Here is a 22,135-nt window from a genome sequence, read left to right on the forward strand (position 1 = left end):
TTATGGATATAAGGGTGGACGAATTTTAGGGTTGGGAGACCTTAAAATAGTCCAAGCCTAATATCTAGGAGGATCTTTGGATTACTTAGGGCCTAATTTATTCAATTAGGATTAAGGGTGAAACCCTAGTAGCTCATAGTATAAATAGATCCCTTGGGTGAGGGAAATCGGTATTCATGCAAGACAAGAAACCCTAGAGCCGATTTCTTACCCTTCTCTCTCTCTCTCTCTCAAGATCATCCTCTTGCTAGTTGGTGTTTGTAAGCCATTAGATGAGTGATAATTGTGACTCTAAGCTCCAAGAACAAGAAGTTTCAAGCAAGCAACCTAAGGTATTATTCTAGATCTGTTTTATATATGATATGATTCAATTGTTTACACTAGATCTAGAATTGTAAGCCTTGGATACTATGCATGTTCAATTAGATAAACCTAGATCCAAGCATTAGGGTTTGCATGTGCACATAGGAAAGTTCTTATGGCTCAAACCCATCAGTTATATCTTCAAAACTTGGTTCAGACTCAAACATGTATCCAAAGTCTAGACAGTCCAGACTACAGAGGGTAATAAAAGTTTACTGATTTGATTGAATTTTAGTAATAAACAACATAAATTATTATTATAAATTCTCATGTCAAATAGTTTTTTATGCATATGAACAACTTATTCTTGATCATGTGACGTAGTGTTCAAAACGACATCCTTTCACCGTCTTGCATTTTTTATCTGCTATTTCATTCACACAGAATCTAATAAGGTAAGGGTGGCAAAACGGACATTTGTACCGTGTTTTATCTGGCACAATACAATACGATAATTTTTATATAACATGAACACGACACAACACAATGTTTTTTTTTAAAAAATACACGAAAAAGATAAAATAAGATAAACATTTAATTTATTTAATTCAAATTAAATCTTACAAAACATGACCAACACAAAAACTACATGTTGATATTGTGTTAATTTTGTGTCGAATCTTAAACACGATGTCATGTTTTTTACATACACAAACTCGAATCCGAATTTCAGTTTCATCTCAATTACGTTTTTTGTCTTGTCTTTTTCCATGTCGTGTCATGGATTGTTACCCTTAAATAAAATAAAGAAAAAACACATTTAGCATAATTATATAATTATTTTTTTTAAAAATAGTCAAAAATAAATATAAAAATACCCAAATGACCATGAAAATCGAATGTGACATTTAATGGGCCATCATGGGTCGCGATTTCATATGTGGATTGCGGTTTAGTTATGGGCCGAGCAAATGAGCACATAATATTTAAAAATTGGAAAAAAATATCTCTATTTTTTATATAAGTTTGATTGTATAGATGTTTAATACATAACTTTATGGGGATTGAACATCTACAATTTCATCGCGTCAAAATAACAAACTTAGATTTTTATTGATCATTTCAACATGCAAATGATTAAATTGCAGAAATAAAGGTCTAAATGTGTTTATTTTATGGAAAAAAATATTTTTTCTCTAAATTTGTCATTCTTTTTTCAGAAAATATATGCAACTAATCTGTTTATCTTTAACGAATACTATATAAAAAAGCTGTGACTTTTGTTTCTTGAACTGGAATCCATATAGTCTTCAATTCTTTACATCATATTTGATTAGGATAAGGAAGAACAATTTAATTTAAACAATAGTTTAAAGCCGACCAGGATAAATATCCTTTTATCTTCATTCTTTTAATGATAATGATTAGTTTATTATTTAACTACAATAATAAATTTGGATTGAAGCAAAGTAAGCAATTATCAAAACGTGTGTGCTTTTTAAAATATTTTTTTAATCGACATTTGGTGCAAGCCACCAAATATATAGTAATCTTCCTTTATTTAATAATCTTGAAGTGTTGTGTTATTATCCTCGTACTGAAATAAAAAAAACTATATATTTAATAAATTGATTTTATATTTATGAATAGAGATGTGGAATTAGGTCGATTGGGCTTAGGTCATCTCCAATGGATTAAACCCTTGGAGAGTTGTATGAAATGCCAAGTAAGAAAGAGAATATATACATTCATTTAAATTCTTAAAAAATTCATAAATTTCCATTACAAATCCATTGAACCATTGTATGGCCATTCAACTCCACACTCTCTCTCCTCTTTATTATATTCATATTTATTCTATTAAACCTTTATAGAACTCCAATTGTGAATGACCTTATTGGGTAAGTTAGAACTTAGGGGATGTTCGGAATTGCTTATTTAAAATATTTTATGTTTTTTTAAAATGTTTGTTGGCTTATTTGGTGTTAAAATAATTTTTTTAAAAATATTTGGATTAGCTATAAAAACGTAATAAATTGATAAGTTGTTTTTTATTGTTTAGTAAATTTGTCTTGTTTGTGTAAAATTACTCAAAAATATATCTTACATATCATTGATTCTTTTTGTATTTTTAATAACATTTTATTTATCATCAACTATAATATTATTATTCATAAAAGATTAACAAAAAAAACGTTAAGAGAATATATTTTGTGAATCCATGAATATTTGTATAACATAAAATATATAGATACAAAATATAGAACAACAATTAATCCGAATGTTATACGATTATCAACGGTGGAAGAACAAAGATAGATCCTTATATATAAATATGAAAGTTCAATACATATCGATTGAAGGCAAACGGGCAACAAGTTGCGCCGTTAGCCCTTTCTGGATGACAAAACTAATTCTTTTGAAAACAACATTTGTGGATCTAGGAGATATGACGTAAGAACAAATGCTTTATAAAAAAAGATTCAATAATTATACATAAAGGAGGGAAATATAAATACTCATAACAAGGGAAAGAAAGCTACGTTTTTGCCGGCGATGTAATACCCAAAGCAAGTACCAGATGGTATACATAAAATAACACATAGAAATGTTCTTCTTTGATCCAATCAAGTAATTAAAGAAACCTACATAAAGAATGATACAAATAGAGTATACATTAAGATATGGGTTAGAAAGTAATTTGGGTTACTACTCTAATAAGGAATTTCTAATAAATAAAAAAAACCCAATTTATTAAAAATTCTTTATGTAAAAAGGAATTTCAAATAAATAAGAAAAAACCCAATTTATTAAAAGTTCTTTATTTAAACTAATAAAGGCTTATAAATTTTACCAATTCAAACATTAAAATTTAATTATCATGGATGACAAACCATTATAAGCTAATAAGTTATCCTAACCATTAAATTAAATGACTGTTTGGATTAGATTATTAGCTTATTGTTTATTAGCTTATTTGTGGTAGAAATATGCAATAAGTAATAAGCAAGGGGGAGTGTTTATTAAAATTAGCTTATTTAGCTTATTCTTAACACAATAAACTGATTTTTAAAGATTTTATCCAAACACTTAAACTTAGCTTATTGTGGTGAGAATAAGCAATAAGCAATAAACATTTTTTTTTCTATCCAAACACCCCCTAAGAATGAGTAACCTTTTTAATATCATTGAAAATGAATTGTTGGGGATGACCTACAAATACTCGTTTGCTAAAATTTTCTTGAATTTTGTGAATGATTAATTGTTATATATATATATATATATATATATATATATATATATATATATATATATATATATATATATATATATATATATATATATAGTATTTTTCTAATATCTTATAAGGCATTATTATGTGCTTGAGTGACTCTCATTTGCTTGACTCATTTAATTTGATTTTAAATTATATTATTTGTTTCTTGATATATTAGAATAATATATAACTTAAATCGACTTATTTATAAACAAGTAGACGAAAGTTAATGAATTTAGGATGTGATTATACATTTAAAAAAATTAAAATGTTTTTTTGTTGTTACAATTCAAAATCTTAATAATAAACATGGATAAATAATGATATTTTATTTAAAGTTATATTATCATTTACGATTTAAAAAATCGATTTAAGGATTAGGCTAAAGTGTGTCACAGATTGCTTACTGGGGGTAAATATCATGCCAGAATCCATTTTTCACTACTGGTATACTACTGGCGGCATTCTACCGTTGGTAAATTAAAAATACTAACTATTGATTAGTTAATGGATTTTTTTTAAAAATTTTTAATTTCAAAGGTAAAAGTTTTACCACATCCCTTTCATTGACAAATTGTAGCAAAAATGATAAAATCCTATGTGGCGCCTGTACGTTGCGTTTTTACCATTGTCAAAACAACCGCCACACCACTTAACCTTAGTTTCACACCGACCATAAGAAAATTGATTATCATATTATTAAATATTATTATTTATTTATATCTTATATCCGATTTTTACTCGAACATTTTTTTAGCAATTTTATCTATTATTTTTTATGTTTATGCATCAATTTATCAAACACCAAAACAACTAATAATCTGTTTAATAGTACAACTTTAAACAGTAAATTCATTTAATAAAAAAAAACATTTAAACAGCAAATGCACTTTCAAAAATTTAAACCATAAATAATTAAATACCCATTCGAATTCTATCTTCTACAACCTGTTTTATTACAACTAATTTTTTGATCCTCAATATTTAACATCAAATAAAATTTTCCATAATTTACGTCCAAAAACACCCCTAGATCAAAAGAAGTAACGGATTCATTAATATCTTACAATTTCAAGTTAATTTTTTTAGACCATTCGAAGATGTCCGTATAAACTCTATCACCTCCCAATTCTTCACCGGAAGCACCGGCTGCAACCCTAATTACGTCTTCAATCAATTGAAAATTGCCCATGATATCAACATGGGCACCACTTTGTGTACCCCGACCTTCGAGAAAATTCGAGGGTGGGTTGTGATCATATTCCCTAACATACGTTTTAATCGCTGAGGGATTAAAACGTGTTTTCCCACGCCACCCTTTGGCGCACATGAACCCCGCACTCAGTGCGGGTACAGTTTCATCACCATCTACAGTGTATACACCGTCTTTTAAACAGACGTGTTCATTGATATCCCCCGCTGCATTATCAATTTGGAACGGAATGTAGCATTCTGCTGCCGGAGTGAGCTTGTAAACATATGCTCGTTCAGTCGGAATGCCAACCCCGTACATCGAGTATATCTCCATGTCTGGAGCATTTGGCAACCTAAAAGTGGACATCGTTATGGTTAGGCATAGTTTTTGTTACTTAATGGGAAATCCTTATGTTACTAGTTTTCTACATTAGGTCGTTCTTTTTATTAAACATATATAGTTGACCAAATTATATTTTATCCCCATTTAGTAAAAGAAAATGATTTGTTAGTCATGTTTCTTGCATGGAAACAATGAAAACAAGAAAGGTTCTTACTTAGTTTCCAACGGGTTAGCCCAATATTTGTAATGTGCGTATTTCGGGTCGTCCAGATTTTCTGCTATTCCGTGTGAATAATGGGCCATGCCTCGTTCCATCATCTTTGGTGCAACAAACTCGAGCAAATCCAAAAGGTCACCAGCTGTATAAGCCTTGTATTCCGCTATGGCCTTGATTCCACTTAGTCCCATATTGTGATACTCGGTCCACACATCACGACACTTGATATCCGCAAGATTGTAGCCCTTGACCGCGCCCTACCATCAAACAACCGCCAAAGTCTAATAAATATAGCAATATTCTTTAAGTTGCATTTGTTATATGTGAGAAGATATATTAGACATGATAGGACACAAGTGCACAAGGTTTCTAGCTAGGGCAATATTTGGTGTGGGGAATATTATCACATTCAAAATATAAATAAAATCTTACCCTAAAATCTGTCCGCTCAATATCCGAAGAATGTGACTCTGCAACATCTCTCCCGAACGATATAAGTCTCCCATAATTAATACGTGTCGTGTCACACATTGTACTATACGACTCGTTTTGGTTGCAACGTGAAGTAGTAATGTTTGCATTCGTTCTCTGGCTCGGCAAATATCCTTCCTCGGGTGACCAATCGAGCCCACCCCAGATGGTTTCACCACCTTTTGGTATCATGGACATGGTGGAGTCCCAGGTTCGGCTCATTCTCATGATGTGTTGCAGCGTTTGAATTTGAAATACATCCGAGTCTAACACACCTGGTGCAATTCCCCTGGCGAACGCAATATCTTTAGCTTCAGCTGAGAAAAGACCCGCTAAAGCTTTTGGTGCACCTAAAAGTGGGCCACCGATGTTCATCACTGCTTTTATGTGTTTAGCACACCAGTCTGAGCCACCTCCACCGCCCATCGGAGCTGGTGCCTCCACCCATTTCATGAAATGCAAAAAGTAGAGAACACCCATTGAATGTGGGATGATGACAGCCTTTTGACCACCGTTTATAGCCACCATCAGTTCTATATTGCTCTTTATCCGACTCAACGTCTGATCTCTTGCCTATCAAGAAGCAATAAACATGTAAACGAGTCTAACATGAGATAGATTAGAAATGGAAAAAAAAATATTTACTATTATTTATATTTTGTACCTCTGTGTTCTGAAACGAGAGTCGCCAGTCGTATGCAGCCATATACATGTTCTTTTCTTCGTAGCCGACACGAGCTAAGTTTGCAATCAAAACGGCCCACACAAAGTAGCCCGGAGCGAAGTAGTCGGCGGCTACAAGCCCGCTGACGGGTCGAACCCGAATACCAGGAGGATCCAAACCCGTTTTGTTGTCTAGAGACATATGTTTTAGCCAGCATGAAGGCCTGCGATGTAACAATTTTGTATTCAAGAATATATCAAGAACTTGTCATATTCGTGGATCGAAGTGATCAAAAAATTAGCGAAGGATGAATACCTTTTGTAAATTTCGCCAAACGTGCCTCCCCAAAGTTTCTTTCGGAACAAATCCTCCGCACATTCGTGGCCCTCCCACAGCTCAAGCCCACCGGTGACAATCCCCGGCACAAACACCACCGGATGCTTCGGTTCCAGTCCCTGTTTTACACATTTAACGCCGGGAGGATCCGGCAACGGTCCGGTGATCTTCTCCGTTACGTATTGTGGGAAAGACGCTGGCATTGTGTTGTATAAAAACAACAAGAACCACCAAGTCGTGCATATGCATCCCACTAACCAGCAACAATTATCCAAACAGGAATACTCCTTTTTCCTCCGCTTTTTTCCTCTTTTCTGTGATTTAGTTGTCTTATCTTCGTCTTCCTCCGGCGAGCCGGGGGTCTGTGGCGAATCGTCGTCGGGTCGTTTTCTCCTCCGAAGTAAAGCCATTACCGAATCTAGTTCTATGCAGACGCGATATGGGCGAAGCAATAAAAGGGTAAACGAAAAGGGGACGATCTGTGTTGTGAAACCGTTAGCAGAGGCGAGGAATGGGTGGTGGTCCGGCGGTTGGATATGGTGGTTTGCGGCGGTGACATGGTTGAGGAAATGTTTTGGGGGCTTTAGTAGGATTGGTTGAAACGCAAGGTGTGTCCCGTTGAAACGTGGCTCAGCGGTAACGTTTGGTCAATGTTGACCCTTAAATGTTTTATTTACGAGCGACAAGTATGGAAATGTCGTTGACTAATTACGACCACTAAAAATGTTGGATGTAAATTGGAAAACGAGTTCATTTTTATAATAGAAAAAGGAGTTCATAAAACAACAATATGGGATTTAACTTTTGGTTGTTTTTTTTTAATACCATTTTTTTTAAAAATTAGTGAATTGAGATATATTTTCTTCAATTTATTCTACTTGTGTCTTATACTTTCAACGTTTCTATATGTTGAATAGAAAAAAAAAATCATTTACATGCATTACGTAAAAATTTGTAACTGTTTTATTTTGTATCAGAAACAATTTTTGCATAGATGTTTGGTAGTAGTTTAAGAATTTATGAACTTTTTATCTATAACAGGGTATTCATGTTAAAAACTAGGTAATTGTGGTCCCCCAAATAAACGGGTCATGGGAAATGGATTTGGGTTATATATAATTTTGAATTTTTAAAACGGATAAGGTTGCTATGTTAATTTTTTGTGCTTTTCTTGAATTTTATAACTAATTAGTAAATCGAATATAATTACAAAATATACATCATTATACTTCAACAAATATAATGAAACTTTTTAGATAAATTAAATTATCGCTTTTATATATTTAAAAATGTTTTATGAAAGGTGACATTATTGAAACAATTTTTTAAAGACATTTTAAAAGGGAAGCTTCTCCAGTTTTTAAATTGTTTGACTATGTTGTATTTTAAACTTGGTTAAAAAAATTAACTTTTAAGTAATTCTTTGGAAACATAAGTGGTTATTAGGAGGAGTTTAGTTTGTTGTTTGCCGTTTCATTTTTTTTTTTTGGATATTTCATATTTCTGGATTTCTAATTATTTTTTAGAAAATCTATACAATGCATCTTGAATATTTCAAGAATTTGATAAAATTCTTACACATTCAAAGAATGACCTGGAAAGTGCATAAAATATCTAGATTCATACAAAATTTGAAGCTTATTTTGTTGGTTAATTTATAGAAATGAATAGACAATAGTCCTAATCATTTTTCACTACAAAAAAAATGCCGATTAGTGACGAAAACGAAATGGTCACTAACAATTGAAGGTGTCGTCACTAAATCATTTAGTGACCAAACTTTTGGTCGTCACTTGTGGTCACTATAGGTCCGTCACAAAAACTGATTAGTGACCTAAATATAAAAGCGGTCACTAAATAGTGACCAAAATATAATGGCCACTAAATCTGTGACGAAGGGTTTCGTCACTAAATGTTGTCACTAATAAATGAAAGTCGTCATTGTTTTGTCTAATTAGTGACCATAAAAAGTCGTCACTCTCTTATGCGATTAGTGACCATAGAAAGTCGTCACTGGTTTATCTAATTAGTGACCTAAAAAGGTGTCACTCTCAACCGATTTGTGACCATAGAAAGTCGTCACTAGCTTATCCAACTAGCGACCATAAAAAGTCGTCACTAATTTATCCAATTCGGTAAAAAAAGTCACTGATTTTTGTTGCAGTTTCTTTTATTTAACCAATTTAAGTAACTTTAAGCAAACCTATGATATACAATACTGAAATGGCTAGAACATCATATGAATCATAGAACATAGTTAAGAACAGCAACCACCAAAACAGATTTCCAAAAACAGTAAGTATTCCAATTCTAACTGCCTTACTCATTTTATAAACTGTACACAAATAATAGTTACAAAAGAATGTGATATAGATTGTGGGGAGGCCTTGTGACTAGCTTTCTCTAAGGCCATTTTAATTGACTTTTGCATCTCTAAGTGCCTACTTGCCTACCAAATGACATCATTTAGGTTTTATGTTTAATGAGAAGGGCATTCTTGTCTTTTGCACATGAAATGGTGGTTATGCAGCTTTTTCTAGTAGCAGTGAAATCTTTTCTCCTTCATCACTAGCATTTTGGTCAACATCAATTTGAAAACTTTTAACCCCTCTTTGAAACTCAGGCATAACACCCTCCATAATGCTTGAACATCTTTTATTTAACAAAAAACCAACCTGTAGGAAAAGAACTATTTTTTGTGAGGCTCTTTTTTTTCATGGGATTCTAAGGCTGTGAATCCAAATCCATCCCTCCACGTGTCAACCACACTGGGGATCGCAGATACCACCAGCTTCTCAACCTTGAATGACTTGAGCATCTGAAAACCATAATTTTCATTTTACAAGAGTTTATGTAAAACAAATTACATATTTGGTCCCTGTGAGTGAGGTTAGTCCAAGTTACTAATTTTCTCTCTGTGGTTTCGTTTTGTTGCTGTTTTGGTCCCTAAGTTGATTGCTAAATCGAACTATTTGGCCTTCAGTTTTATTAAAGTGACTATTTTGCAGTAGACCAGATTTGTAATCCAATTGTAATTTTATGATTAAATTATTCTCTAAATTATCACGTATCTCTTTTCCTAAATTATAACGTGTTTTATGCTAATGTGTAAATATTTATTTAGTTAATAGAAAATAAAACATGTGTTATTTTCTAAATTATAACGTACTGTATTATTTTATTCTGAAGTATATATGTTTAAAAGAAATTAAAAAAATGTTTTTGTCAACCAATCATAAATTATCACGTATTTTATTTTCTAAATTATAAAGTATCTTGTTCTAACGTACAAATACTTTATTTGGTAAAAATAAATAAACAACGTTAATAGTCAATCTCATATTTTATTTTCTTTTGTCTAAAAAAAATTAGATTATAGAATAAAATACGTTATAACTTAGAAAATAATTTAATAATGATATTATGAGTAAATTACGAATTTGACCCATGTGGTATATGTTTTTTGGGGGTTTGGTCCAAGGGCAAAATGGTCATGTTATTAAGACCAACATCATGAGTAGTTAGATTTAACAACCCATGGACCAAAACGAAAGAGAAATTTGTAATTAACTCTAGAACTTAGCAAGATTTAATATAAAAACTTTTATGTCGAATAAATTAATATGAAAAGATTACCTCTTCAATAGCATTCATGAGACGCCTACACATTCCCTGACACCGATATTTGCTGCATGTTGCAATTAAAGGCATCTCCGCAACATTTACCCCATGAATCATGAACACAAATTTCAAACATAGGGTTAAAAAGGTCAAAGGGCAAAATGGCCATTTACTATTCAATGCTAGAAAATATCACCAATTTGTATACCTTAATGATGCTACACAAAGTATTACGTCATTTTTCTCCAAGATCACTGTATAGAACCCCTCATAGTTCAGACGTGCAAATTCTGATCTGAAGAAAAAATCAAACGAAATAATTATCTCCAAAAGGCTGTGTTAATTAGTGAAAAAAAATCATGAAATGGTAATAGTGTTCACCCCCAATTGTATAAAACATGTGGGATCATATCAATGTCTGTTCTTGGATCCACCATGGGAAGAAAACACTCCTCCATAATTGTAAGTGCATCTGCCAGTTTCAACTTGCATTCAGCTTTCAAAGCAACCAATCCGGAATGAATCTTTTGGTCGCCATGTATGCATTTCAGAATGGTCCACGAGAAACCATCGGAAATGGAATTCATAATTCCAATCCGGGAATGAAGCCCGAAATAAACCTATAAAACAATCAAGATCAAAAGTTATTAATAGTGTCAAATAAATTCACAGATTCCAATTCCAATTCGATTTCGATTCTTACCTCCTTTCAGCTTTCCCCACAGAACCACGTCAAGTCTCTTTCTATTCCGGTTTCTCCATGACATTCCTCATGGTCTGTAAATAAAATGTTCGATTTTTTAACCAATTTGTTTTAATTTTAGATATTGACAAGAAAGAATAAATTATTTTATATTAAAATTTACATTTATGTTCGCATTGCAAACATTTCAGGCCATCCAAACTTGAAGGCTCGTTATCATTGACCACATTCCCACAAATCCAACAAGAGCATTGCCTTCAGGTAGCTCCTGGAAAAAACAAGACACATAAAATGGGATACAAATAGCCAAATAAATTAAGAAATAAAGACAAAAGGATTATGAAAGTAAAAATATAAATGAAGGGAAAGCAAGACACATACACACACCTGTACACATAAGCATGTTAGATGAGAAGTTGAGGGGCAATTATCACAGCAAATCAACTCACCACCATCACCACAAAGCCCACAACTGTCATCATTATCATCAATTTCCTCCACCTCAACAGTGCGCGTGGCACCTCTCCTAACCTTATACTCAGCTAACCAAGCTTCCAGCTGGCACAAAGTGAACGACTTCCCAGACCCCATAAAAAGATTCAAACACGAGCTTTTTAAATTTAAGCTTTTTTCAAAGAGTCAGTATTCTGCAATTTCTTTACCCAATGAATTATATCTATAACATGGTAAGAAACTTCACTAATGCACAATTAGGATGAGTTTGTTACACCTGGACTGATCAAAACAAATTGGAGAGAGAGAGAGAGGGAGAGCTCACCAATTATGAACAGATGGAGATAGATATACTCAAAATGCACTCCCAATTCATGTAAGCATTTCATCGAACAACTGTTGTGCACATTCTATTGAACGGGGGAGAAGATGAACTGTGTCCCTAAGATGCTGATCATAAGAACATACATTCAACTATCCATGTAACCTTCTTTCAAAATCTCATCCAATCGATGAAATCACAAGGGGAAAACGATTGAGATAGAGAGAGAAAGAGATACTGGAGGATGTAGGGAAGGAGCTGGCGACGCCAGTTGGAGGAAGGGGGGCGTGGGGACAAACATTGTCGTAAGTAAGAAGTAAGGCTTTCGCCAGGACGACGATTTTTGATGAATTCTTCTCGGACTTTGTTGATAACGTGATGACTTGGGTATAGACAAATGTTGGTCGCCGAACATCCTTGAAAATCTCAGCAGATACAAAAACCCTAGGTAGTAGAAATTGGATTTGGCGATGACGAACTGGAGATTGGGGAAGGTTTAGGGCTTGCAGATGGTGGATGAGAACAACGGTGAAACGATGGGAGAGATTGGTTTGCATCCGTTTATACGTGAAAAATGGTCTGCGTGTGAGCGTGTCTTGTATGTTGTATTGCCACTTGTATTTTAAGGTAAGTTACATTTTTACCCTTGTGGTTTGATGACATGTATTGCCGTTAAAAGTAACTATATGTTGGTGATTTTTTAAGGTTATTTTGACCGTATCTTTTTCCGGTTAAAAGTAAGTATACATTGATCCCTTTTTAGAGTTAGGCGCTATGAATAAAATTATACATAACTAGTGACCATTTTTTGTGGTCACTGAACCTATTTTCATTTTGTATTTCAATGACCATATTGTTTATATTGTTTCGTCACAGTCATCCCACATGAACGTATAGGTGGGTTTGAACAAAGAAGAGCACTCAGTGACCACTATTTTTTGTCACTAAGCCTCTAATGAAGTGATCATTTTTTTATCATTAGGCTTTCAATGCAGTGACCATTATTCAACACTAAACTAATTATGATATTAAAATATGATATTTTTTCTACGCTTAGTGACCGGAGAGTGACGACCATCAAACAATCAGTCACTAAACTTGTAGCATTACCAAAATTCAGTGACGACTTAATAAATGGTCACTAAATGATGATATTAGTGACCGGATTTTAGGTGGTCACTAATAATTGGTCATTAAAAGGGAATTTTCTTGTAGTGTTTCATAATCAATTCAAACACGTAGTGATTTAAAATTAATGAAAGTTAGAGAACCATACTTGAAAGGTTGACCATCGTTAGAGGGGATGTTTGACATAGTAGATAAAGTCATGATTCGGCAAAGGATTACAATGAAGATTTAAGTGGGTTTTTTTTTAATTCATTTTTGGAGAAATTGAGAGAGAATTCTCTATCCTTCAAGTATCTCACATAACATCTAAAGATAAATCAATTCCCCACATTTATATAATACATTTACTTCCATCAAGTAACATTTAGGAAACATGGGTACCAATTATCTCATGTTGGCATATTTATGACATGTAATGTAAATATAGCAACACCAATAGTTATTACAAAATGCTTCTAAGGTCCGTATTAATGGAATATTCCAAACATTTTCCCACCTGACTTATTGATCATTTGCAATGAGTATTCATAAATATGACCAATATAATGCTCATCTTCATTCCCATTAGGCATTAGCCATGACATATACGCATGTTTCTTCTTCACTCTTGACAAAACCAAACTTTTTGATTTCCTTATCAAAGCGTGATTGCAACTTTAAGATGCTGAGTCCATAAATGGCCCTCTGAACCCTATGAAGCTCACACAATCTATTTGCATGTTTATGATGTACAAAACTATCAGTTTGTGTTAAAAACACATTCTCACTAAGCTTTTCATTTATAAAGACATTCTTTTACATTTATTTGTAATATTTCATAATCATAAAATGATGTTATGGAAATCAATATCATGTGAGATTTTATCATTGGAGAAAAAGTTTCTCACACCAATTCCTTGAGTCAAAATATAACGACTTGCTATCGGGCAGATTTTATATGAACGTACCTTATTAACATTCATATAAGTCCTCTTCTTGAAGACCCTTTGCATGTGCGATATGATAAATACAAACTTGATTTTATTCATCTTCTGATAAAGCACGATAAATATAATTTCTAGCTTCAAAATTTTGACGTTGTAAATATTTTGTCTGTTTCAATCAATTTAAGAGGTTTTTCCGGTTGATGTTCACGATTAGAAATAGCTTGCCAAACCTCTTCATTTTACATTTAACATAATTTTCGAAAAGTATAATTACCAACAAATTAAACTTGTCAACATTTAGTTTTGGTGCTCCAACTAAGAAACCAATATAATTTTTGTAAGCATTTTTTCGAGATTTTTTTTTCTTTTGTTTTGTTTTGTTTTTTTAAAAGCATCTTTCATAAAAAAATATATATAACAATTTTTTCTATAAAAAAATTTCAGGAATTTTTATAAAAGCAAGAGCTGCAGGAACTACAACTCCAATACCAATTGAAAATCTAATGGGAATGGGTGAGTGGGTGGGTGGGAGAGGGGAGTGTGTGTGTGGGTGGGGGGGGGGGGGGGGGGTAAGGTGCTTATAAAATTTTAATATTTTAATGTTTTTTTTTTCTTCACAATTTTTAAGTTAACCAACAACTTGAACAACCAAGTTCTATCAAGCTAGTAAAATAGTACAAGCATAGAAGTATACAAAATAAGGTGCAAAGAAAGAAGAAAGAAGAAAGAATACGCAAGCCAACTACAATGATGTATATTGGTTGAGCTCTATCTTGAGAACTTATTCAACTTCAACGAAATTACTCGTCGAACTGGTTTACATGCCGACTATGATCCATTAGATGAAATAGAAGCCTTTAATGTTAGAAAATAGGATTCAAATATCAATAAACACACTTTTTGAAATATGTACTACGACTCTATGTGTGAGGTTATACGAATTCAAACGTGGGATAACAAAAAAATGATTCAGATTACAGGCTTGTAATCTTAATCCAAATCACAATCATATAATATCTTTTTGTTGTTTGTATGCTTTTCAAGACAAATATCGGTAGAGTATGATATTATATTTTTGTGTGTATTTTTGCAGCACCAAACCTTCAATTTTAGGAAGAAGATACCATTTGGAGGGAAAAAATTCTTAAACAAATAGTTTAAGAATTTTTCCACCACCGTTAGGTTTTTGGTGGAAAAAATTCTTAAAAAATAGTTTTTAATTCCTTAAAAATATTAAGTCATAAATAAAATTAAAATATTTTTGTTACCATGAAAAAATGATTCACATTTGAATTACAAATTTAAAAAGATATATGATTAAGTTATTATTAAATAATTATTTTTTTTAATTTTATTCATACATAAATTAAGTTAGATAAAACTAAAATCGTCTTATCATAAAACAAGTCTTAATAGTTTTTAGGTAAAGACAAATATAAATTTAGAAATATTATTTTATGATTTCATCCACATATGTATATAAAATCCTTGGTTAAGATTATAAAACGCCATATATTTTGTTTTTTCTTTTTGGGATTTATAATAACGTTGTTTAAAAAAACATACATCGTATTTTTTTATTTGGCCATTTTAGTAGGTTTATCGGTTATCTTTCAATTTTAGACATAGTTTCGAAATTCCACCATCTTTGAAACGGTGCTATCTAGGAAATATCTTATTTTCCATGATATTGTTGAAAGGGTTTTTTTTTGGATTTCCAATAAGTGTAGCAAAATTAAGCTTGTTTATACTACTTGACTTCATAATCCTACTTTAGCTTCTATTTTGTTGTAGTGTGCTTATTTTTTCTAGCTTCTTGTTAGTTTTTAATAAAATCTTCCGTCGTTCCAAAAAAAATATTTTTCGAAAAAATCTCAACTTTTTTTTTCCGGAAAAAACGTTTACATTTGATAGTCTGTTATCGTGTTGTAGTGATCTATTAGACCGGTATCCTGGTATATATGATGATGTTATGCTTAGTGATCTTGTTTGATTGCCTGTTGTTTGGTTATATGTATGTTTATCTTTTATGTGTATGTTGACATATTGTGAGTGGTTGGGTTGAGGCAGACCAGTGTAGACAGAAGGCCAAGAGACCCAGGGCGTCCCAGATAGACTGAAGGCCTGAGAGGTGTACCAAGCAGGCCGAAGGCCCGGAGAACGGTCCAAATAGGATGAAGGCCCAGTGAGGCATTCCAATCATGCTGAAGGTTCTGTGAGTATTCCAGATCTGTAGGCCGGTGCGGCGTTCAAGTCAAGCTGAAGGCTCTGTATGCGTACTCTTTGTTATTATGTTTATTTGGTTGTACTTTGGGGGAACTCACTAAGCAATGAATTACAATTTTAGGTTATGTTTCAGGTACTTCGGATGACCGTCGGAATCCGAATGCGTGACCGTACACATCCTCTGATTATGACTTATGATTTTGGGAAAACTCTGGTGTTTGGAAAAATGTTTTGTAGACTATGTTGTGTAAACAATTTATGAAATTGGGTTGAATTTAAAAGTTTAAATTTCTTGTGATTTTATGGGTGTTACAAGTTGGTATCAGACTATCAGAGCCTTGGTTTGAGTGAATTGGAGGAACACTCGTGTGAATCCAGTCTCAAACTAAGGAAAAAGATTTTCAAAAACGATTTCAAATTGTTTCAAAATAACCAAGAAGGATGTGATGTGTACGATCAGCCGAAGCCAGTAAGTAGACCCCAAATTACCACACTGTTATTTGATATTGTGATATATTAGAACAACATGCTAGTGATAGGCTATGGATCTTCAGGAATTGCATGATAGAATTGCATGATTATATGATGCCTGATAGTCTAGGGTTTTCCTTAAATGAAATTAACATAATTACTGTAGTTACTTAGTGTATATATCATAGTTGTACATAACTAATGTAACGACCCAAAAATCAAGGGTAGAAATTTCATCTTTAAAATAACTAAAACATTAATACCATTTAATTCAACATTCCAAATCATAGTTAAGTAAATTATTCATCAGAGTTTATCCCAAAATCAATCATTGTGGAAATCATAGGTGTGTGCACTGCGATCAATCCGAGCTCTTCTTTTTCCAAACCGATGAGACCTGAAACCAAAACTGTAAACCGTAAGCACAAAGCTTAGTGAGTCCCCCAGAGCATACTCCACACACAATCTACATAACACATATCGTATTAGCTATAAAAGTTATCTCTACCGTATACCACATATCAATTAGCTATAAGAGCTACCCTTACCACATAATACATATCAATTAGCTATAAAAGCTACCTCTACCACATATCTCATATCCATTAGCTATAAAAGCTACCACTACCACATATCACATATCAATTAGCTAAAAAGCTATCTCTACCACATACCACATATCTCTTAGCTATAAAAGCTACCTCTACCACATATCACATATCAATTAGCTATAAAGCTATCTCTACCATTAGCCACAAAGGCTATCTCTACCCTTAGCCGCAAAGGCTATCTCTACCGTTAGCCCCAAAGGCTATCTCTACCGTTAGCCCCAAAGGCTATTTCCACCGTTAGCCCCAAAGGCTTGTTGGATTAGTGTCTAAGTCCATAACTATTTTGGTATGTACTTGACCCGATTATGAGCATGGTCCTTTTGGGTTGCCTTCACCATAGCAACTTGTAGGATGAATTAAGGAGACAAAGGTTTAATTATGATTTATTAATATATTATGAGAATAATATATTAAAAGAGAAATCATAATGTTTAATTAATGTTAGTCAAGAATTAATTTTGTGGCTAAAAGAAATTAACTAAACTTAGGGGACTGGAATTGTAATTATAAGATAATTGCAATTGGGCTATGGATCACCTTGGAATAATAGGTTTGACGAATTCTATGGGGGAAGCCCATTAAAAATCGTCCAAAGCATGTTCCAGAAGGGGTCCATGGGCTGCTTAGGGCTTAAGTAGTCAAATTAGGGTTTCCTTGTTAGATAACCCTAATTGCCTACCTATTTAAGGAGCCCCTAAGCCCTAAAAACGTGGTGATTGATTCTCTTAGGGTTTATGGACGATTTTGGTGCTCCTTCCTCTTCTCTTCTTCATCTTGTTGCTTAGTGGTGTTTGTGACTCCATTAGAGGTGCAACACTTGAGGCACTAAGCTTTCTAAAGCCAAGGATTGATTGTTATTTCTATATAACAATCAAAGGTAAGATCTAACCCTAATTTCAGTTATAGTTTATTAGATCTAGGGTTTATAGCCTTGGATTATCAATTGCATGCTCATTAGACAAACTAGATCCAAAGTTATTAGGGTTTGCATGTACACCATAGGATTGATGTATTGCTCAAAACCCATCAGTGGTATCAGAGCCTAGGGCTGTTTATTTGATGTATTTGATGCTATATTTGATTATTCAAGCTTAAAATTGAAAAATTTGAGTTTCTGGGGGCCGGAATTGTCGAGTCCACTGTGAACTCGACGAGTCTGCGACACAGAATGTTGTTTTTGCGGGATTTTGACCTGTTTTGGCTGTGGATAATTACCTAAAACATTTTTTGTCAATAAAATCCGAATTTTATCTATATTAGGTGATTATCCTTGCCAAAATAGAAGATTTTTTTGTCAAAATTTAGATAATCTTTTGTTTTATTAGATAAAGATTGATTATTTGTAATTTTGATTTGAATTATCTTGTGAAAAAGTTTCAAAATTCCCCCTTTAGGTTTTATTGTTTAAAATTGAACTTAAAAGTTTTGTTTTTGAAATTTAAATAGTTAAACCCTAATGTTTTGAAAAGTTTCAAAAATTGCCCTCAAGTTTTGGAATTTAAATTTTTGATTAAAAGTTTAATTTTGAAATATTTAAATTCTAAACCCTAATGTTTCGAAATGTTTCAAAAATTGCCCTCAAGTTTTGGAATTTAAAATTTTGATTAATAGTTTAACTATGTAATATTTAAATTCTAAAACTCTAGTATTTTGAAAAGTTCATAATACACCCTTGTGGTTTTGTTAAGTTAATTAAAAGTTTAATTAAAAGAGAAAGTTAATAAAACCACCTTGTATTTTAAAAGTGTAAAATACACCCTATACTATATATATGTAACATTAAAAGTCTAATATTATATATATGAGTAAAGAGTCAGTCTTACCGTTAGTAGGCCTCATTCACGAAGCTGGTTTATAAGGGGTGTTTAAGGAAATTGTCTATAAAATGACGATTGAATGGGTATCCACTCTTACCCACCGCACTCTTGACTAGTGGAGGGCCGTTAGCCGAATGGGTAGGATAGGACAGAAACCTTCCATTAAAAGTATAATGAAGTACAAAGTAACTAATTTTTTTTTAAATTCCCAAATCATAGTTACTTTAGGAAAAATGTGAAATTGTATGCTAATCCATGGAATTACACTTCGTACCCTTGTCAAACATTAGTGGAGTGTGTGTGGTTAACCGACACACTAATTTGGGGATGACATTGGTAGCGAATGGTGGCTCGATGTTTATAAGAGATCAATGGAGCGTGTGTGGCTAACCGGCACATTGATTAGGTGATAGTAGCATTGAGTGCACCACGTGATTCGCACGGTTATTCATGCCTTGTTTGTGATCCTCGACATCCCAGTCACAAACTTGAAGGGCATAATCGAGATTAAACATACCATTAGAAAGTTCAATGAATCTCAAAAGATCTAGTAGTTTCATTTCGTTTAAAACTTAAATTTTCTTTTTCGTTTTACATGGTGGAAATTGGTAAATCGTCATTTACCTACCTTCAAATATTCTGCAACTAGATTACGACATCCCTCTTCTAGGTTGTAGAGTATTGTGTTGGATCCTAGCCTTGATGTTTCATTTGGGTGTTACATCAAGGATTCTAATCAACTTGACTTAAATTTCTCCCGTTTTATCTTACAATGGTCTTCCCAAATCCCATGGAACAATTTTTCAAAATGGAGATGATATTCCACGATATGATCGAGGAACTCGAGATCATGCTTCACTTCCTCCACCTCCTCCAATTATTCTCCCTGACCCACAAGTTCGAAGTCTTGAAAAGTTCAAGCTCACTTAAGCCCTTTTGGCAAGTAAACACGAAGATGGGAAACCTGTGTGTGCACACATCTTAGAGATGAAGTCACACATTGATAGGTTAAGGATGATGGGTGTCGATATCTCAGAGATGTTGGCTATTGAATGGGTTCTTCAATCGCTTCCTGAATCATATATTGAGTTCGTTAGAGAGTACTATATTATGGATCATGATGTGACCCTCATTGATCTCACCTATTTGCTTGTAGCTGCTGAATCAACAATGATTTGGCGTGCTGGTCAAGCAAATTTTTCTGGTGAATCAAACTCCCAAACTTCAATGGACACTAGCAACATTGGAAGTCTAGAACGGACTAAGTATGAGATTGTCCCATGTGTTGTACCAAAGGAGTCCATTTGCTTTTATTGCCAAGAGAAGGGGCATTGTAGACAAAGCTGCCTAAACTACCTGAGAGATCTAAGAGATGGGAGAGTCAAGACGTATGGCTCTACTTTAGGTAAAATCGAATAACTAACTCTATAATTTCCTATTCTTTGATTTTCAATACATGATGTGATAAGATTACATTTTGATGTTTTGTAGGATCAAAGAAAACAGAGGAAGCTGAAGGGAAAAAGTAAGCTGAATCTGATCGTGAAGAAATGGATTTCAATCACATTGCTTGAAGATCCGATTTTTGAGCTACTACTTTAGAGTTAGAATAGATTCCTTAGAAATTGAAATAGCATAGTTTTCATTTGAATTGCATTATAAGGACAAGTTTTTCCGCAATAAAACTGAATTTTGATTTCGTCTTATTTATTTATCCTTGCAATGACATATGTGAAAATGGATGTTTATGTATTTATAATTTTAGCAATATTGAATTGGATGTGATTCTTGATTATGTCATTTGTGAAATGTCGAAAAGTTACCAAATAGGGATAGTTTCTCATCGCCTAAGTTTCAATTGGACAGAAACTTGGAATCATACAACATGCATTTCGTGATGAATGAGAAACTTCATATTTGGAAATTGGACTAATTCTTTGACAAAGTGTCAAGTGAAGGACTAGGAGATCGAGTACACTAGGTTGTGAGTCGATCAAGTCCACGACAAGAGTGATAAAGATATTCGTCATGATTTACTAAAGTTTAGTAAATATGATTATACTTATAAGATTAAGTGTGATTTTGAGTTGGTTGAAAGAGTTTCAATGAATAGCAGAACGAATAAAGAAGAATCAAGTAGGCAGAAAGATAAAGTTTCTCCATTCTAAGAAGAAGGGATAGTACCTTTTATTGTGTTTTATGATAAGTCTTAATGATTAAGAACCATATCTCAATTGATCCTCTAAGCGAGTCTTAGTGCATTTGTATGTCTAATAAGAGGAATCGAGAATTGTGGAAATGGTTAAATCAAGAAGTCAATCATACTTCATTCCAATATCTAGTCTTAGAGTTATACTCCAAGATTGTGAATTGAGTGACATGTATTTAGTAGGTTTATAACACTCAACAAATGTGGAATTGGAAAAAAAAGTCTTCTTATTCCTGCACATTTGAGATTGGTAAGTTGTGATGTCTTGGATAAGAAAAAGACCAACTAGAACCAATTATGTGAAGTGATAGTCTTGACAAAAACTACACTAACTCTTGAATATTTGTTTTGTCAAGGAATGTTTCTTGACAAGCGAATCTTATATGTCAAGGAGTCAGTGGGAGTCTTAATGGTCTTGAAAGGTTTCAAGAACAAGTCAAGAGTTAAACCTAGTTGATGATCACTAGCACACGACTTGAGGTTTAAAGCCTATCGTGGATGACATACTATTTTTCTGTGCCATTCCAGTTGAGTTAATTATGCATGTGAGTTCTATGAGTTCTCATTTGAATGCATAAAGACAAAGCACCTTGATTAATGGAAAGTACATTGATATGAAAGGGCGAGTTACTTGGAAGACATGGTGGGCATTCATGTTACCATGAGGCAAGAAATCGAGATTGAGCACATTCAATCCATATGAGTTTGGATTTGTTGCAAACTTAGTTTTGGCAAATTCACATGGATAGGAACACATACACCATAAAATCTAAGTGTCATAAGATTCCATCCTTCATGAAAATGGCTGTTAGGAAATGCTTTCACTAAGAGAGATTTTAAGAA

General features: G+C 33.1%; 1 protein-coding gene and 1 long non-coding RNA gene across 6 annotated transcripts; both read right to left on the bottom strand.

The window, feature by feature from the left end:
- Positions 1-4,507: 4,507 nt before the first annotated feature.
- On the bottom strand, positions 4,508-7,481 carry LOC145086649 (phospholipid:diacylglycerol acyltransferase 1-like). Its single transcript, XM_079024472.1, has 5 exons — positions 6,785-7,481; positions 6,470-6,692; positions 5,767-6,378; positions 5,332-5,591; positions 4,508-5,127 (listed from the first exon to the last, which is right to left on the bottom strand). Exons 1-5 carry the CDS (start codon positions 7,213-7,215, stop codon positions 4,644-4,646), a joined length of 2,010 nt encoding a protein of 669 aa, XP_078880598.1. The 5' UTR covers positions 7,216-7,481; the 3' UTR covers positions 4,508-4,643.
- Positions 7,482-9,069: 1,588 nt separating this feature from the next.
- Positions 9,070-12,496, bottom strand: LOC145068299 (uncharacterized). Of its 5 annotated transcripts, none has more exons than XR_013688952.1 (7): positions 11,908-12,496; positions 11,517-11,785; positions 11,293-11,397; positions 11,130-11,203; positions 10,808-11,046; positions 10,442-10,721; positions 9,071-9,623 (listed from the first exon to the last, which is right to left on the bottom strand). It is a non-coding gene; the product is annotated as an uncharacterized LOC145068299 (long non-coding RNA). The 5 variants fall into 5 exon arrangements; XR_013688954.1 differs by having other exon boundaries at positions 9,071-9,373; positions 9,481-9,623; positions 11,517-12,495; XR_013688951.1 differs by having other exon boundaries at positions 9,072-9,623; positions 11,517-11,705; positions 11,908-12,495.
- Between the last annotated feature and the right edge of the window lie 9,639 nt (positions 12,497-22,135).

Source organism: Lactuca serriola, chromosome 1 (genome assembly GCF_051521515.1).
Source record: "Lactuca serriola cultivar US96UC23 chromosome 1, Lser_US96UC23_V15, whole genome shotgun sequence".
Lineage (NCBI taxonomy): Eukaryota > Viridiplantae > Streptophyta > Magnoliopsida > Asterales > Asteraceae > Lactuca > Lactuca serriola.

What these genes read in the sequence shown, in the direction of transcription:
- LOC145086649 (XM_079024472.1), bottom strand. Translation starts at nt 7,215, where the DNA reads ATGGCTTTACTTCGGAGGAGAAAACGACCCGACGACGATTCGCCACAG. An exon ending in TTTGGCGAAATTTACAAAAG is followed by an intron (nt 6,693 to 6,784) that starts GTATTCATCCTT and finishes GTTACATCGCAG; the next exon opens with GCCTTCATGCTGGCTAAAAC. An exon ending in GCTAACCCGTTGGAAACTAA is followed by an intron (nt 5,128 to 5,331) that starts GTAAGAACCTTT and finishes GTCCACTTTTAG; the next exon opens with GTTGCCAAATGCTCCAGACA.